This window comes from Panicum hallii, chromosome 9 (assembly GCF_002211085.1).
Source record: "Panicum hallii strain FIL2 chromosome 9, PHallii_v3.1, whole genome shotgun sequence".
NCBI lineage: Eukaryota > Viridiplantae > Streptophyta > Magnoliopsida > Poales > Poaceae > Panicum > Panicum hallii.
In genome coordinates this window covers 178907-194952 of record NC_038050.1, presented here as the reverse complement: position 1 = coordinate 194952, position 16046 = coordinate 178907, and the positions used below count along the sequence as shown (strand labels likewise).

Genomic DNA, 16046 nt, shown 5'->3' with positions numbered 1-16046 from the left:
CACATACGGACCCTAGGTGAAACAAAAGGCAACGCGACAACAATTACAACAACATCCTATTAACAGCTATGGATCGAGAAAGATGCAAAACAAGTAAATTTTCTATATTAAAACATCGCATATAGACCCACATAAAAAGAGGCTACATATTGGATGCATGTCCAAGGAACCTGGCGTTGTTATCCAGTCATGCCAGTCACAACCACGCCCCCTTGGAATTCCGTAATCAATCAATGAATCAATCCAGCAGCCACAAGGCACCGGATCGACACCTACAATTAATCAATTGAGCTACGTATATACTTATACGAAGAAGAATGAAGCAACTAATTTACAAGGCCAGGCCAGGCCCAGTCCAGCCCGGCCCGGCCCGAGAGAGGCGATCGAGAATGGAGAAGCATGCAAGATCATCGATCATCGCAAAAGCGAATTAATTCCAAAGCTAGCTATATCTACAGTTTCTGAGAATAATCTACGTACAGCAGCTAGCTATCTACTCCGATCCATCTACGTGCAGTATGTAGGCCTCAGCTTCTCAGGAACTGGAAAGCCGCGTTGTCAAGGAGTTCTTGCGGTGGACTCACATTCTGGAAGTCCTTGGCGTCCATTGAGCTCGCGATCTCCTCCAGCGATAGAGGCATGCTGTTTAATTTGCGCCACCAAATAATTAATAAAGGGGATTCGAATCAAAGTGCATTCCACTAATACCAAACAAATAGAAAATAAAATAAATATATAATGTACCTTATTTCCTCATCGAGTAAAAACGTGTTGTCTGAAGCGCTTCCCTCGTTCACCCGTTTTTTCATCTCGTCAAGCACCTGCAATCAACCAACAAGTCCATTCAATTTAATCAAACACCGCCACCTTACATGCATGAATCCTCCAATGCAACCTCACGCATGCATACGTTTGCTGCTTATTACATATATTAATTACCTCTTCAGATACACTCTCGGTATTATATTTGTCATCCCAGTACTGCGTGCATATTTTGTAAATCTGCTGAACACTCAACACCTGCATCATCACAGTGCAGATAAGCATACCGTTTCCCTAACATGCATGTCTGGTTGTGGTGGTGGGCGGCTTACTGGGCACAGATCGTTGATGATTTCATCATATGAGATCCTGAACTTTTTGAAAATGACCTGCCAACCAACACATAAGCTCCATTTCACTTACCAATGCTAGCCCCATCAGTAATAAAAATAAAACATGTGTGCTCAAGTTACACATACCAAGAAACCAACAGCTTGGCATATGTGCTTAAGTTCATCAAATGCAGATCCTGCATACTGTTCGTGCTTGAGAGTTAGTAAAAAGAAACACTATCTCTGCCTTTACTATGAAACGCCAAAGTACATTAAAACTTAACAAATACTGCAAGAAAATAAATCTGCGCTTAGATAAACCATGTGCCCCCTTACAAAAGCTCAACCAGAAACCTAACCAAAACTTGGCTATGTTTTAGTATAAACAAGAGATGCAATGGTGAATCGGGAGGCATGCAAGATGGTCGTCTAGCATCATTTTCCAATACAAGGGTTTGATGTTATTTGGGGTAGCATAGTTTTTATGGTACAAATAAACGTTTTAAACTGCTTATGTTGGCTTGCAAGCATTTCATCAAAGTACATGACATGAAGAAAAAGACTGTCCAGGCCGGGGACTATTTGCTCCACCTTTAGAAATTTCAAGGCATATAAGACTTGAGGGGGTTAAGTAGACATGTCTCAAAGTTCAGGGGATACAATCTTTTTCCCCCCTCTCATTTACCTCTGGCTTGGCCTGTGTACACCATGACTCAAGTTCATCCAGCCCTTGTTTCACATATTCGCCATTGCTAAAAGAACAGCACTCACGCCGCACAAGAAGACTAGAACATAGTTACAAGAGAAGAAAACATTAGCGTTACGAAAAACTATGTCAGGCTGAATTATAGACTCAAAATCTCTACCTATTTAAGAGATGAGCGTTAATAAATGAGAATATCTGTGTAAAGATCTTCCGAGCAAAAATTGCCGGTACCTAGAATTTCGCATAATGATCAGAAGTCAGAACACCATGTAACCAAATGCAATGCAAGTACACAGATAATACTTACACAATTTTCTTGCAAAATTTTCAAGAGGTCATTCAAATGGTTGACTATCATCTGCCAATAGCTGCCTTGATCTGTAATCAAACCAGCTTTTGCATTTCTTGGTGCCTTGAGAATCAATAAGGATATAAGAATTGGCATTAGGCTAGCAACAACAAATCATGTCTGGAAATAGAGCGCAGTTATACAAGTAACATGCAACTTTAAAAATGACAGCCTAATCAGGAACCAAGATAACCTTATAACAGCAAGAAGATATATGCATGACAGAAGGAACATCCTAATTTCTTCGCATATCACTCACAAAGTGTTCAGCACGTCAGTGATAATGGCAAGTTACTGAATGAATGATAATAGTGAGAATTGGTCAGGTAAGTTAAAATCAGCATAGTATTCTAATCATTTTGGTCACAAATGCTTAGACACTTTGACCAAAATCCGGTCAAACTTTTGATTCTTATACCATCAATAGCTTTCAAATATTTAATCTGGATATATAAAAATCATGTTGCCTTGAAAAGCACTTTTCCTAATAATATCCTACGTTTATTGGACACAAAACTATATTCTCCTAGAAAAATAGTGGTCAAAGTTGCACCTTAAGTCCATAAGAATAAGCATAGATTGTTTTTTTGTTACCAAATGCAGTACTTGCAATTATAGCTTGGTGAATCTAGATTGTCAGGATGGGTTGAGCTTATTTTGAAAATTGTACTAATCCTGCTGGAACAATCAGAAATATGAATTGATATTTAACCTGAGGGTGACTTTCGATAGATGGGGTAACCTGAATGACTAGTGACAGTACTGAAGATATTTCTTTCTTCACATTGTCTCGGATCATTCCATATAAGCCTTCCACAAAAGCTGTTAGTTGCTGCTTGAAAAGGAGAGCAGGATACTTGGCCTCAACTTGGCGCACGAGATCCATATCAACAGTTATATTTGAAGCACGAAATACCTGAGGACCGTATAACACCAAAGGAAAAAAAATCAAGATAACCTTAAGTATCCTATCCAAAATTTTATCAAATTACGGCGGCTAGAATCGGAGTCAGAGAATCCTAATTTGTTCTTGTTGTAAATTAGGTCATTATATGTGCTTACAAAAGTGATATATCTTTTTTTCTTGAAAAATTAACCCTCCTCTTTAGAATGCTATTATACTCTATACTCTTGACAAAAAAGTGAGAGAAACCTCTGGTCAAAGCTGCACCTTGGATACCATGAAAAGTTCAAAATATAAAAAACTATGGATTAGGTGAAGTGGATCCCAAGTAATTTCTTTAAACTAACAACAGGCAGGCCATACAAACAACAATGGACAGATTAGCATAACCCACAAAATCCTGAATTTATGCGGTAACAGCCTGTTATATTCAATGTTTCCATGCTCAAGCCCAATGGATCAGAGCTTAAGAAAGGTACTACTACAACTGCTGCCATATGTTCATACTAGAGTAAACAGTACAGATTTCATCTGAAAAACAGTCTCAATGGTTCCATCAGCTAAAATGCAAAATTATATCATGCAATGACTGATAGTTCCGTGACATACCATCCTTCCAAGGAACGATGTCTGAGTCTGTGGTCTTTTCATTGGAGTTGTTACAGAAGAACCAGGCGGTTTGAGGCTCTTTTGTAGTATAATCAATAAAGATGATGAATTTGACAACCAGTATGCGAGATCAGCGTTGTTATCTTGTTTCTGAGAAATTCATAACATTCTAGGAAGGTAAGTATATTGAGATAAAAGGCAAACAAAGCAATTTGGTTTGGAATACTAGAAAGGAATACCTGCATCGCAGAACCAAAAATCTGAATCAGTCGATCAAAAACATTTGTTTTGTCCGTCTCGAAAACTCTCCAATGAAGAAGACATTTGTATATGGTTATTGCAGCAACTGGCCTTCCTTCACTGAATCCAACATTTTCAACAACGCAATTTATCAGTGTGTCAACACTCTCCTGCAAGGAAGGTTAAATGAAACCATAATTTGATTGTTTTTTCTCTCCTATCAAATGCTTCTAGACATTAAGTATCAGCCAAGTAAATATACATTATTTCTCTCAATGAGGGATCTCCTTCCAAATTCCATAGGAGTGGCGTGAGGTGTCTGGAGAGATTATTATATTAGGTTATAAAATGAAAAAAAGGGTTATAAACACCTATGAGGTTGATGCTCCACCCACCTGTTCATCAGAATGTACGCTTCCGTTACCCAAATTCTGCAGAGTTGCAAATACAGAGAAGCGTAAGAGTATGTATAGACCAATTTTTCATAATATTACTAGATATGACCAGAGAGAGAGAGAGAGAGAGAGCGAGAGAGAGAGAGAAGAGTACTGATTTCCGATGCATGTTAAGCAAAGGCATATTATCAGGTCTTGCTTTCATAGCCTGCTGGCGGAGAACATTGTTTTCTGCTTCCGTGTTAGTCAGCTTTTCTTGAAGGCTAATCATGGCAAAATATACACGATGTAATGCCTGATAACTTGACAGATAGAATCAGCAATTTCATGTAACATCATAAGAACCTTTGCATTGTGTTCTTCATTTCATTTATCTTTGACTCTGCATCTGTGGCTTTATTGAGTAATTCTTCCCTAGCTTTCTCTGTTTCTTCGAACTTTTGTTCTGTTTTCTGAAGTTTTTCCTCAAAAGAGGCCACCAATACCTGGAAGTAAAAAGAGAAGAATATCACTAACTCAATTGAGGCTACAGACATTACTGGTACTGCAGCAGCTTTCTCTGATACCTTAAGCCGCTCGTTTTCAGAAGTAAGATCATTGACTCGAGCTGTATCGGCAAGGATCTCTGGTACTGGAGCAGCTTTCTCTGATGCTTCTTTGGCAGCTTCATGTTCCCTTTTCAATAGGTCCTTTGTGTCCTTGAGCTGCAATTGCAACTCCTGCAATTGTAATTGGAGCTTCTTATTTTCTTGTGTCTTGGCTTCTTCCATATCAGCCTGTAAGTACCAAAACATGCAAAACAACCCAGTGATGATCAAAATTCATTTTTTTTCTTTTATGTAATGTGACCATATGAATGATTTTATGCTATCCTATTAGCATTAGAAACCTTGCAAACACGAGCACCTTCTTGTATTACTTCAAGATACGTTTAATCATTTAATGTACATGACACATTAGAGAAGCTCATCGAGGCCCATAGGACTGAGGAACCAGGTTACTGAAAGTAGGAAGAATGAGTGTATGTAGTTGCTTAAAAAGCTCAAATGCAGGGTTTGAGATTGCTATTTCCGTTATTATCATACATAATACTCTTTTTGCAGTGGAGATAGCCCACACTACGAGAAAAACATTGTACATAGCCCATATGAATATGATAGGCTCATCTGATAACGTAAAACCTTTTTTGTCCCACCAAAATATTTACCTGAGAAATATTTCTCTTGATGTCAAGTAATAAAAAAAGAATGCCCTACACTGCTAGAGATAATGCAGTTGAAATTTTAGTACTCCCTCCGTTCCAAATTATAGGTTGTTCGTATCTAGACATAGCGTATATCTAGGTGCATAGCAAAAACTATGTACCTAGAAAACCCAAAACGACCTATAATTTGGAACGGAGGAAGTATTAAGGTTTATGCTCCTCCCCTAGGGCATTTTGCACCAAGTAAAAAACAAAGTTATTGTAAATTGAATGATAGAAGATACCCTAATACGTTTCTCCAGCTGTAGTCGCCAAGTAAGCTCCTCGACTTCCTTCTCTAGTTTGCTTTTGGCAGCCTGTAGAGCACCAGTTTCTTTTGCCGCCTGAAAGTAAGTGATCGGAGTGGCCAGGCAAAAAGAGGTCAAGAAGGGGGGCTTGATATTTAAAATAACAATGACTTTAGTAAATCCAATTATATGTTTGTTTTTTGGCTCATATAACTGAAATGTATACAACTAAAGAAATTTGTATACTTGATCTGAGAAACTTCGGTTGAGGTCCAAGACAATAAATCTAATCATTGGTGCAGCTAGACACCAAGAGAAAACTGGAAAAAGAAGATAAAAGGAAGTTCAATAATGTTTAAACAAAGGGTCTCTTACCATTTTCAGGTTTCGGAGTTCCCTTCTGGCCACTCTTCTTCTCCAACCACACTGAGCCGTGATTGTGGCCTTCATCAGCCTAACATATTGTGAGCGTGCTAAATAACAGCGGCAGTGACTCTGCAAGGAATGAGAGCATAAAAAAGGTAGGGTAATGAACAAACATGGATTTATGACTGAATGTACTTGAAAGAATCACTTCATGCTGTAGGCTAAGCTCCGCATCCAGTTCGATATAGAGGTACTTTTTTCTTCTTAATATAATGATGTGTAGTTCTCCTGTGCGTTCGTGGAAAAAACATGATATAGAGATATTTGCATTTTGGAGCCAGTCATCATTTGATCCAGATATTGCCTCAAAGAGTTTGTTTCATGACCCTAGGGTTCATCTACTCAATTTCTTCAAACAGAAGTAGTATTTTCTCGAAATCAAACAGAAGTAGTAGCTACATATGGAACAAAAACCGCATCAAGTACCTGAATAATGACTGCAGCTTTTGTTTGCCTCTTAAAGTGGAGTTTGATGCGAGCACCCATACCACGTAGACCCGACTGGATAGTAGTTGATGCAGAACAGACATCTACATAGTTTTTCCTTGCATGGTGCATACGGTAGCAGGTCTGAATTTTCAATGAAGCTGCTTCCCTACGAAGGTTTTCATAACACCTTCTTGCAATTGTTCCTTTCAAAATACAGTATAGAAGTCATTCTCACTGCTGAAACCAGGTCATATGAAATAAAGAGTAGGAGAATGGAAGTTCTCATCAATTTTCAAACAAGAATATATACCCCTGCATACTGCCTGGAGTTGTGTAGCACATAGTTGAAGCTGGATATATTTTTTTCGAGCCAGAAATGACCGAGCTTTGCTTTGTATTTTTTTAGCAGAATGTCCCAAAACTTCAGTTCTTAGAGCATCTAACTCTGCCATTTGACCAGCGCGCAGAAATACTTTCGTTTTTCCTATCTGTGCATTTGAAGTCAGAAAGTGAGGCGCATAAAAAGTGTAATGGAATGGCATATAAATGTTTTGACATTATGACTTTGCAGTTGCCACTTGGGTTCTGAAATTATGTTTGAGATTTTTATGCATTACAGGAATTGCTGTAAATAAACAATTTATGGGGGAATGCACCATCATCTGTTGAATGTTCTCTTTTCAGGGTATCGGAATGAATTCTTGAAAGGTTCAAGAACTGGAATGAGTTAATTGTATCAGACAATTACTACTTGTTCTAATAATTACCTGATAGCCTGTAAGATTGGCTTTGTCAAGAAGCATCTTTGCAGCAGTAACTTCATTATGGCTGCCAAGGAAACACATAAGATATGACATACATTGAATAGAAACACTGAATCAGTTAAGTCACAAATTTACCTTCGACCCAGAACTTTAGGTTGCAGAATACCAAATCGATTAACAAATTCATAAAATGTTCTCCTAGTAGGGTATCCCAGACAGCTTATTCTTATTGCCTCTAAAACTCCCTGTTAAAAAATAACAATATATCTCAACATTCAAATGGCCATCTCTTGTAAGATTAGGAAGTTTCTCTTTAACGAGATCCCTACAATGGGGATTACTTTAAAAAAACTTTATATTCCAAAAAAAATCCTTTTAAAAGTTACGTAAGAAAAGAGCAGCGGAGATGGCTGGAATGACAGTTATTAGTATTGTTTCTTTCTCTTTTTTTTCTTCTAATTCTCAGGTAAATTTAGTAATTGTTTGATCAGACTTGTAGGCTTAATGCTAAATACATTAACAAACTTAAAGAAACTGGTGAATTAGACACCATTTCCTGGGTCCAACAAGTAAAACAAAGTTTTTGGAGGATGTTAAACAAGTAAAGCAAAAAATTTGGCTTAAGAACAGCATAAAAGTTTGTTAGAAAATAAAGAGGTATATTAGTACAAATTTGAATTCCAATAATTGTCTAGTTGTCTTATAAAAACAAATTGACACATGAAGAATGACAAGTTGTTTCAACTGGTCCTTTGTCACATGAAGATGCATTTCCAATTAATAAATAAAATGGTTCACTCTGTTGTCCATAGAAATATTGAGCATAGTACCAACAGTGTCTCTAGACATCTTTTCAATAAAAATATTGCATGTTTGATGAATACAAAGAAAGCACAATTTACCCCACAACGAAGCTGCTGGAGAACATTACTGTTCTCAAATATTCCTGGCTTGAGAACATTGTTTGGTTTTATGCACCGGATATAGTGTGGTTCTGTTGCACTCAGAGTTTCTAGCAGAGACTGTAGTTGTTGCTGCAATATCATACAAAAATTAAGAGTCAATACAGAAAATAGATGGAGTAATGAAAGCATTTATTTTTACCTTGAAACTTGTGCCGATTGAAGTAAACTTTGTGGACTTCGTTGATTCTTCACAGGGTGGAAAAAGACATGAAACAAATGAACATTTTGAGGCATTTAACAAGACTTGATGTTCATTTACAGCATAATCGATGTTTTTATCTAAAAAAAGGTCCGTTTGATAAGTGACCTGCAAAAGAAAGAGTATACATTCCGTTGAAAAACTTTAACTGTGTAAATAATCAGTATGAGCAAAGCACCGGCAAATAGCCAACACAATAAACTGATGACTCTACTGAGTCAAATATTAAATTGGTGAATATTGTATTCTATCTTTATAAGAATTGTGGTGTGTGAAAATATGGGTGATATGCATCACGATTATGAAGATCAAAGAATGTTTTAAGGCTCCTGGAAAAGTTGTTGCTGCAACGCACACATATGCAGTTACGCACAAAATGTTGCCCCAGTTGAAGTCCTATCCATGATCCTTAGTAGTTCTATCATGCCCCTAACTGAGTCATTTATTCCGATACTGATTTAAGAAAGAGCTATTTGTCGATTAGTAAGTTACATTGAAAACTTTTAAAAATGATCTAACTCTAACTGGATGAAGTCAAACTATTTCAGCTTTGATCAATAACATCTATGTGAATGTTTATATTGGTCATACAAAAAGTTAGGAATAGATTCTCTCATCTCAATAAGTTTATGAGGTTTCACAAATGGGTTTTGAGTGTAGACAGACTGCATAATAACTACCATTAAAATAAAACCCTACAAACAACCTTAATATTTAAAAGTACATCAAGAACATGTTACCTACATTGCCAGCATAGTGGTGAATAGTGAAGTCGGACCGTGAAAATTTGGGTTTACTGAAGTGAGGGTTGTCTTTAAACTTTTGATATAGCTTCTCAGCAAATGTCTCGTGGGTTGAATTTCGCAACATGCTGTAGCATACGAGTAAGAAATTGTTAGAAAAAAATCTGGGATTCTGACGAAATAAAAGAATACACAGATACATATAAAACTTGTTTGCATATACCATGTCTCATCCAAAAGCGCAATTATTCCCCCCGGTTTCTACATGAAATAAATCAGAAAAAGAAATAAGATTCCATGGCATGATCAAATCACATAATGGACCAAGCTTTATAATAGAATATCTATAGCTAAACAGTTTATAAGACTGCAGGAACCAAAAATCAAGTAAGCAGCAGGCCTACAAACATGTCATATGAGAATAAATTTCTGCTTCAATATACAGATGGAGATAAAGGAGGCAAGAAATAAGATGGATAGCTAAAATAAAATGCATATATGGCATGAAGAAAAATTGTGATTGATATTATTAGCATCCTAGTGTACAAGCTGGTATACATATTTACTAGCTAATCACTGATATTAGTAGACAGAACTGATCGTCTTTGTGATGGTAAATGAACCTGAAACAGGAATGTGGATGCAAGAGATTGCTTAATGTACTAGGCAGTTAGCTCAGATTCTAAATGTAGACTATCCTGCTTTCATGCTTAACAAATGCCATCACTTTTTAGTATGTGCCAATTGTTCAGACGACATTGCATCAAGAATCCAAATTTTCACCTTCTCAATTAGATCTAGGATTTCTTGATTGTCCACAAATTGAATGTAACTCCAGTCGATTTCTTCTTTCGTATATTCTTCCTGCTCCATCTTAAAAACATGCTGTTCATGGGACATATGGTGGTTAGATTAGAGGGACTCACGGATAAAATAGTTAAATAATCTAAATAAAATAAGATTAAGAGTCAGCATAGGATATTTTCTTTCTGTAACCTGATTAAAGTGTTGTTGGAGCTTCTCATTAGTCAGATTGATACAAAATTGCTCAAAGCTGCAGAAGATCAAAGTGTCAACATATAAGAATTAACGTCTTTTAAACATGACATAAGCATATGATTGTTCATGCAGTAGTTACTAACTCTCATCTACTTCTAGAGTAAATAAATTTTACCATCTTACACTGTATATAGTTTATTATTTGTGACAGACTAGTCATACACCATCTTTTAATAGAGGATGAAAGCTTTTTGTTTGGCTCAACAGAAGGAGATGGTATTCATAAAAGAAAAGGAGATGGTGACATCTGGATTTAAGTGATGTTGTACTTGCTATTATATACAGTTGTTATCGTTAGCAGTACTTCTGCATTACATGTCTATAAATGATCCAGATCAACAGGCATGGAGGATTTCATTAACTCATATGCAATGTTCGCCTTGAAAGAGGGGTTTACTCAAAACATTATTGCATATGTTGATTTCTGTGATATATCTTGTTTACCAAACTTTAGATCTATGCTCATAAATTTTACTCCCAGATGCAGTAAACCCCTTATTTCTTCCCACGGAATTTTGTTGGTTTTCACGTGATCTATACTTGAGCCATGCAAGATGACCGGAGCTTGTGCCCAATGCTTAAGTGCTTAGGTGTAATCATACATGAATCGTAAAATCGATCTACCAAGACTTATATATGTGACTCTATAAGTATGTGAACATAAGCAGCAGATTAAATGCAAAGGCATACCAGTTAAGCACCTGTTTGTCAAGAAACTCTCAAAACCATAAATGTCCAGGACACCAATCAAAATCTTTGAATCAGGATCTTGACCAATTGAACTATTGATTTTATTTACAAGCCTGTAAAGGTCAAAGGCGCAATTATTGTAAGTGTTACTTTTCCTACACCAGTTATAGAGCTTCTGAGAAACATTTCAAAATGACGTTTTTCAAACATACCAATCAAACAAACGTGAGTAAACTATCCGAGCCAATGCATCTCTACTCAGAGCTGCAGCTCGTGGGTCTAAATTTTTTGTAATACTCTCCCCACGTGTTGCCATAACACGCTTACACAAAGATTCCTCGAGACCTTTTTCATCGCACCTGCAGAATGCCAGAACATGTCCATATAAGGAATGCAAAAGGAACTTTAGATAAATTTCCTAAACAAAAGTGCTACATAAATAATGTACATGAAGAGCTCAGCTGCTGTCTTAAGATGGAATTGAGATTTCTCGTCTTTGGGTACTGAAGAGTCTGCTTCACTTCCTTCTGCAAATTCCACATTGCCCAAATGAAGAATAGCGGCCACAACTCTAAATATTGCATCCTGCAGGACAGAAATTTGCATGTAGAAGATTGTTCCTCTGCTAGTGATGTACTAAACTCATAGCTGACAAAACCTAAGTTTTACCTGTTCATCAGAACCGATACCCACAATACCCATAGCTCGTCTGGTTTCCATGTATTCTTTGGAGTCATCCATCGCATCAAGCGCAATACAATTTGACTGGTTTAGATAGTGAAATGATCTGGCATCTCCCAATTTATATTTCTTGCAATCCTGATAGGCATATTGAGAGCTACATATAATGATATAGACAAACATATCTACTTATAATTTCAAGAGGGAAAAGAAACTTTATGAAGAAACATTCAGTTGAGAAAAGGTGTATCAGAGGTTACAGAAAAAACAATGATATAAAAAAAGAAAACAACTAATCTTGTAATATGGCATTGCAAGTAGATATATGTGCTTCCCATGAACATGTTACCATTATCTCTTGCTTGGATTGGTTTGAGATTATTTTTACAGTTCACTAACACTTTTACAATGCGGAATAGTATCAGCTACCAGACTGTCACTGCAATACTGTTTGTAGAAGTCTAACTAGACAAACATGGTAGTATGAAAAATTATACTACAAGATTTCAGGAAAAGCAGTTAGAGTGAATATGTTCTTACTTCTGGTGGTGCAGCACATAGCATGTAAAAGCAGTGGTAGTTTCTTTCTGGATCAGATATTTGACACACACGTGATCTTTCTAGAAGATAGGTCCTTATAGCAGCTCCCGATATCTTTCCATTCGCATCAAACTGAATCTCAACAAATTTTCCAAAACGACTGTAAAAAAAATAAGATAAGTTCTAAAACCAAACAGGAAGTTGCATAAGCAGTTTAATAACCACCCAAAATGTGAAGGAGCATTATGCAGCACATTATGTCCATTACCTTGAATTATTGTTCCTGACAGTTTTTGCATTGCCAAATGCCTCAAGAACCGGGTTGGACTGTCAAACAAGTAGGCGAATTAGAAATACATGTAAATAATGCACTGGTGCTTATTAGTACTAAGAAGATAACTTGTTTGACAATTCTATAATAAATATTCTGTAAAAAGGAGGTGCGTGAGTTCACAGCCAATCAAAATGATTTCATTCCAACCCAGGCATGTCATCTTTCCTGGTTCTTAGGTAGGCCATAGTACTTGTGTACTAGCAGCTAAAGAAAGAACACCAACATAAAAATTAAAGTGCCGGTGGAAAACACACCTCCAGGATCTGTTGTTGCACTGACCTTCCTTCAGCTTGAGCTTTACCACCCATATAAGCAAGATATTGCATAAGACTTTTAGTGCTTTCAGTCTTGCCAGCTCCACTCTCTCCACTCACCAATATTGCTTGGCTTATACGATCATTTATCATAAGTCTGGATAAAGGAAACATAGGGATTCATAGGTGAGAATGTGACATGTCTAACTATTTCTGCCTGAGGAAAACTCACCTGTATGAACGGTCAGCGATAGCAAATGGATGCGGGCTCAGCTCACCAAATTCCGCGCCTTTGTAAATCCCCATCATATGATTGTTGTATAGGTGAGGAAGTCTTTGAAATGGATTAACAGCTATCAAGATATTCCCGGTATAAGTCTGGAAGAACAATTCAACCCATTAGAGAACTTGCAAAAGCATTAGTAATATCACAGAAAGTGCAAACTCCTACCAAATATGAACTCTTAACTGAAATAGAAAGGACACATTGAGAATCACCATATCCCCACTGGAGTATCTATTAGCATTAATGTTTCAGTGCCGAAGCAGACCAGTGTTTAAAGAAAAATGACTAAGTCATATGTTTGTTCAAGATAAAAGATAGGAAATTAAGATCTGCATATAGTATTTAGCATAGTATTTATTAGGGGGCGAATAAGATTAGGCCTGACAGGCAAACGCCTGGCAAGGGAAAAAAGAGCACAACATAGTGAAACGAGGTAGGAAGTATAAGATGTGCATCAGCTCTCGAGAGACAACAGTAGTTAATGAAAGTGTCATTAGAATCTAAACATCATATCATCTGTTGTTCAAAATAATTAAGCATAACATGATCAATTGCGAAGATAAAGAATGGGACATCATAGAGATGTACCAATTAGATGCTCCTGTTGCATTGATTATGTGTTGAGAGACTCAACTTACGTATATTTCATTTAGTGCATATCTGGACTTTAGGTTCTGAAGCACTCCTGGTTCATGTAAATATGCAAGCCTTGTCATATCCTCCACACCACCGCGTGGAGACTCTGTATCCTTGGGATAGGTACTTGACACATTAGCAGTCACCTACAGGACGATTGCATTGTGTCATCAAATTAAATTAACACACCGGTTGTGTAGATTTGTTTAAACAACCAAAAAGAAGGCTGTAATTTTCGGCCGTCGTTGCATGGGCAGCAAATTTTATTATGGAGCATTTCGCACGCAAAAAGAGGCACGGATCAATTTACCTTCTTTCCGGAGGTGCAGTTTATGACAAGTTCATCCCCGTTGATCTCTTCCACCAAGCCATCCATCCAGGCCTCATCTGGGTCCTCAACCCAGACATGAGAGCCCACGACAAAGCGGCTTTTGGACGCCTGCAATGGAACAAACATTAAACTAACGCCATGATTGCCTGATCACCCGATTGCGCTGGAAATGTCCCAAGAGGCTGCGATCACAAGAAGGACGAGCGAGCATTGCCGCGTTGCGTTTGGCCATTTCAGCAAACATTTGAAGGGGGTGGGTATGTAATAGAGGCGAGGCGAGGCTCGATCGTGAAGCAATGCAGCAGGAAAAAGGGATTCATACCAAAAGGAGATGTAATTTTGATCTAGAGGGAATTAAAGAGAAACGGGCATGCATGAATACCATTACTGCGACGGAAGAATCAGATGGAGAGCGGCGGCATCAAGCCTGCGATGCAGCGGCGGCAGCAGCAGCAGCACCACCGTGCCGCACAACGGGGGGTCGCGAGACGGAGGAAGGGATCAAACTGGTTGAATCACCGGCCCGAGCATTTCCCAGGATCGTCGTCGCGAGCGCTGGTTGCGTTTCTGTGGGCGTCCCTTTACTATATTTAGCAGCGATGCTGGAGAGGAGGCAGAAAGAAGCTAAGAGGAGGAGGGTGGTGCAGGAGAAGAAGGCAGCGTCGCGGTGTGGTGATGGTGCGGAATGAAGAAGAAACAGCAGGAGCCCGGCGGCCTGCGCTGCGGGCCCACCCACCTTGCAAGCATATGGGTCCCGCTCAGCACTCCAGAAATTAAATTAGCCCCTCGAAACATGGTTGAGTTGGATTTTATTTATGTTTATTTGGAAATTTTAGGTGATGCTGGAATTTGAACCCACTCCTAGTATCTTATGAAAAGTGCAATCCTACATTAGAAAAAAATTATACAAAATACAATTTTAGAGATTCGATTTTAACTACTAATTAAGTGATTAGATTTGATTTGCATGTCAAAACTAACCACACATGGTGTCAAAACTAACCACATATGGCAAGAAAACTAAAGGTATGAGAGTCTTTTCATGTCACCGCTAATCTATTTGAAAAAATTAAAATTGTATTCTTTATGAAATGGAGGGAGCAGTTATAATTAAAATCTAAGTTAAGTGTAACTGTCGGAGGAAATCTCCAGCCGGACGGCGGAATGCACCCGCCAAATCCTAGTTAAGGAAGAGTTTGGGGGAGATTTAGAAGCGCTTGATCGATGGGTGAATGAACACGGGAAAGACACAAGGATTTGGAGTGGTTCGGGCCGCCGGAGCGTAATACCCTACGTCCACTTTTGAGTTGTATTGCTTAAGTGTGCTTGCGGACAGCTTGTGAGTCTAGACCTTGTGTAGGCCTGAGGAGGAACCTTGGATGGATCTTGTGCTCTAACGGGCGCACTCTCCCTTTTATAGTCCAAGGGAGGTGCTTACACTGAGCGGGGCTCCGACAGGTGGGCCCGACCAACAGGAGCCTGTTATACGAGGGATATGGAGATCTTCATCTCTAGCTCCTCTCTGTAGTCTTCTCAATCGGAAAGTTGACGTGCGTATCTACAGCCAAGATATGGCCGTGTGCCGCTTTGCCTGCACAGTGACTGCTGTCAGTGTTACCCAACAGTGGAAGTCGTGCTGCCACTGTTGGGTCAGGGCCCTCTGACAGGCGAAGGAGCAGCGCTGTTATCGCCATATTCTGGATGCGCCAAAAGTGGGCCAAGGAGCAAAACGGGCCTGGGGAAAGGTGATGATAGGATTACAAATCGGGTCCTGTACGGGTGTTTGGGGCCAGCAAGGCCGTGTAAACTCAAGCTTAGGCAGTTAGGATTCGTATCGTGTTTGGTTAGGGTTAGTTAAGGAGAGCAAGTCTACGGACTATAAATATGTACCATGAATAAACAAGAAGAGAGATTCATTCAT

The 16046-nt window shown here is 38.4% G+C and overlaps 1 protein-coding gene across 1 annotated transcript; it reads right to left on the bottom strand.

The window, feature by feature from the left end:
* Nucleotides 1–65: 65 nt before the first annotated feature.
* LOC112878051 (myosin-6-like) lies at nucleotides 66–14754 on the bottom strand. Its single transcript, XM_025942445.1, has 39 exons — nucleotides 14508–14754; nucleotides 14105–14233; nucleotides 13797–13940; nucleotides 13105–13250; nucleotides 12873–13029; nucleotides 12553–12611; nucleotides 12285–12444; nucleotides 11733–11882; nucleotides 11512–11648; nucleotides 11276–11422; nucleotides 11075–11176; nucleotides 10311–10368; nucleotides 10098–10199; nucleotides 9538–9575; nucleotides 9316–9442; nucleotides 8512–8679; nucleotides 8310–8441; nucleotides 7543–7652; nucleotides 7411–7471; nucleotides 6954–7131; nucleotides 6641–6846; nucleotides 6164–6283; nucleotides 5786–5884; nucleotides 4864–5073; nucleotides 4643–4782; nucleotides 4452–4560; nucleotides 4298–4333; nucleotides 4165–4221; nucleotides 3902–4072; nucleotides 3663–3812; nucleotides 2892–3065; nucleotides 2108–2212; nucleotides 1961–2031; nucleotides 1780–1879; nucleotides 1242–1298; nucleotides 1095–1151; nucleotides 940–1020; nucleotides 745–821; nucleotides 66–642 (listed from the first exon to the last, which is right to left on the bottom strand). The coding sequence occupies exons 1-39, from the start codon at nucleotides 14508–14510 to the stop codon at nucleotides 528–530; spliced, it is 4443 nt and encodes a 1480-aa protein (XP_025798230.1). The 5' UTR covers nucleotides 14511–14754; the 3' UTR covers nucleotides 66–527.
* Between the last annotated feature and the right edge of the window lie 1292 nt (nucleotides 14755–16046).

What these genes read in the sequence shown, in the direction of transcription:
- LOC112878051 (XM_025942445.1), bottom strand. An exon ending in TGCAACAACAGATCCTGGAG is followed by an intron (nt 12,612 to 12,872) that starts GTGTGTTTTCCA and finishes CTTGTTTGACAG; the next exon opens with TCCAACCCGGTTCTTGAGGC. An exon ending in CATCGTTCCTTGGAAGGATG is followed by an intron (nt 3,066 to 3,662) that starts GTATGTCACGGA and finishes TACGGTCCTCAG; the next exon opens with GTATTTCGTGCTTCAAATAT.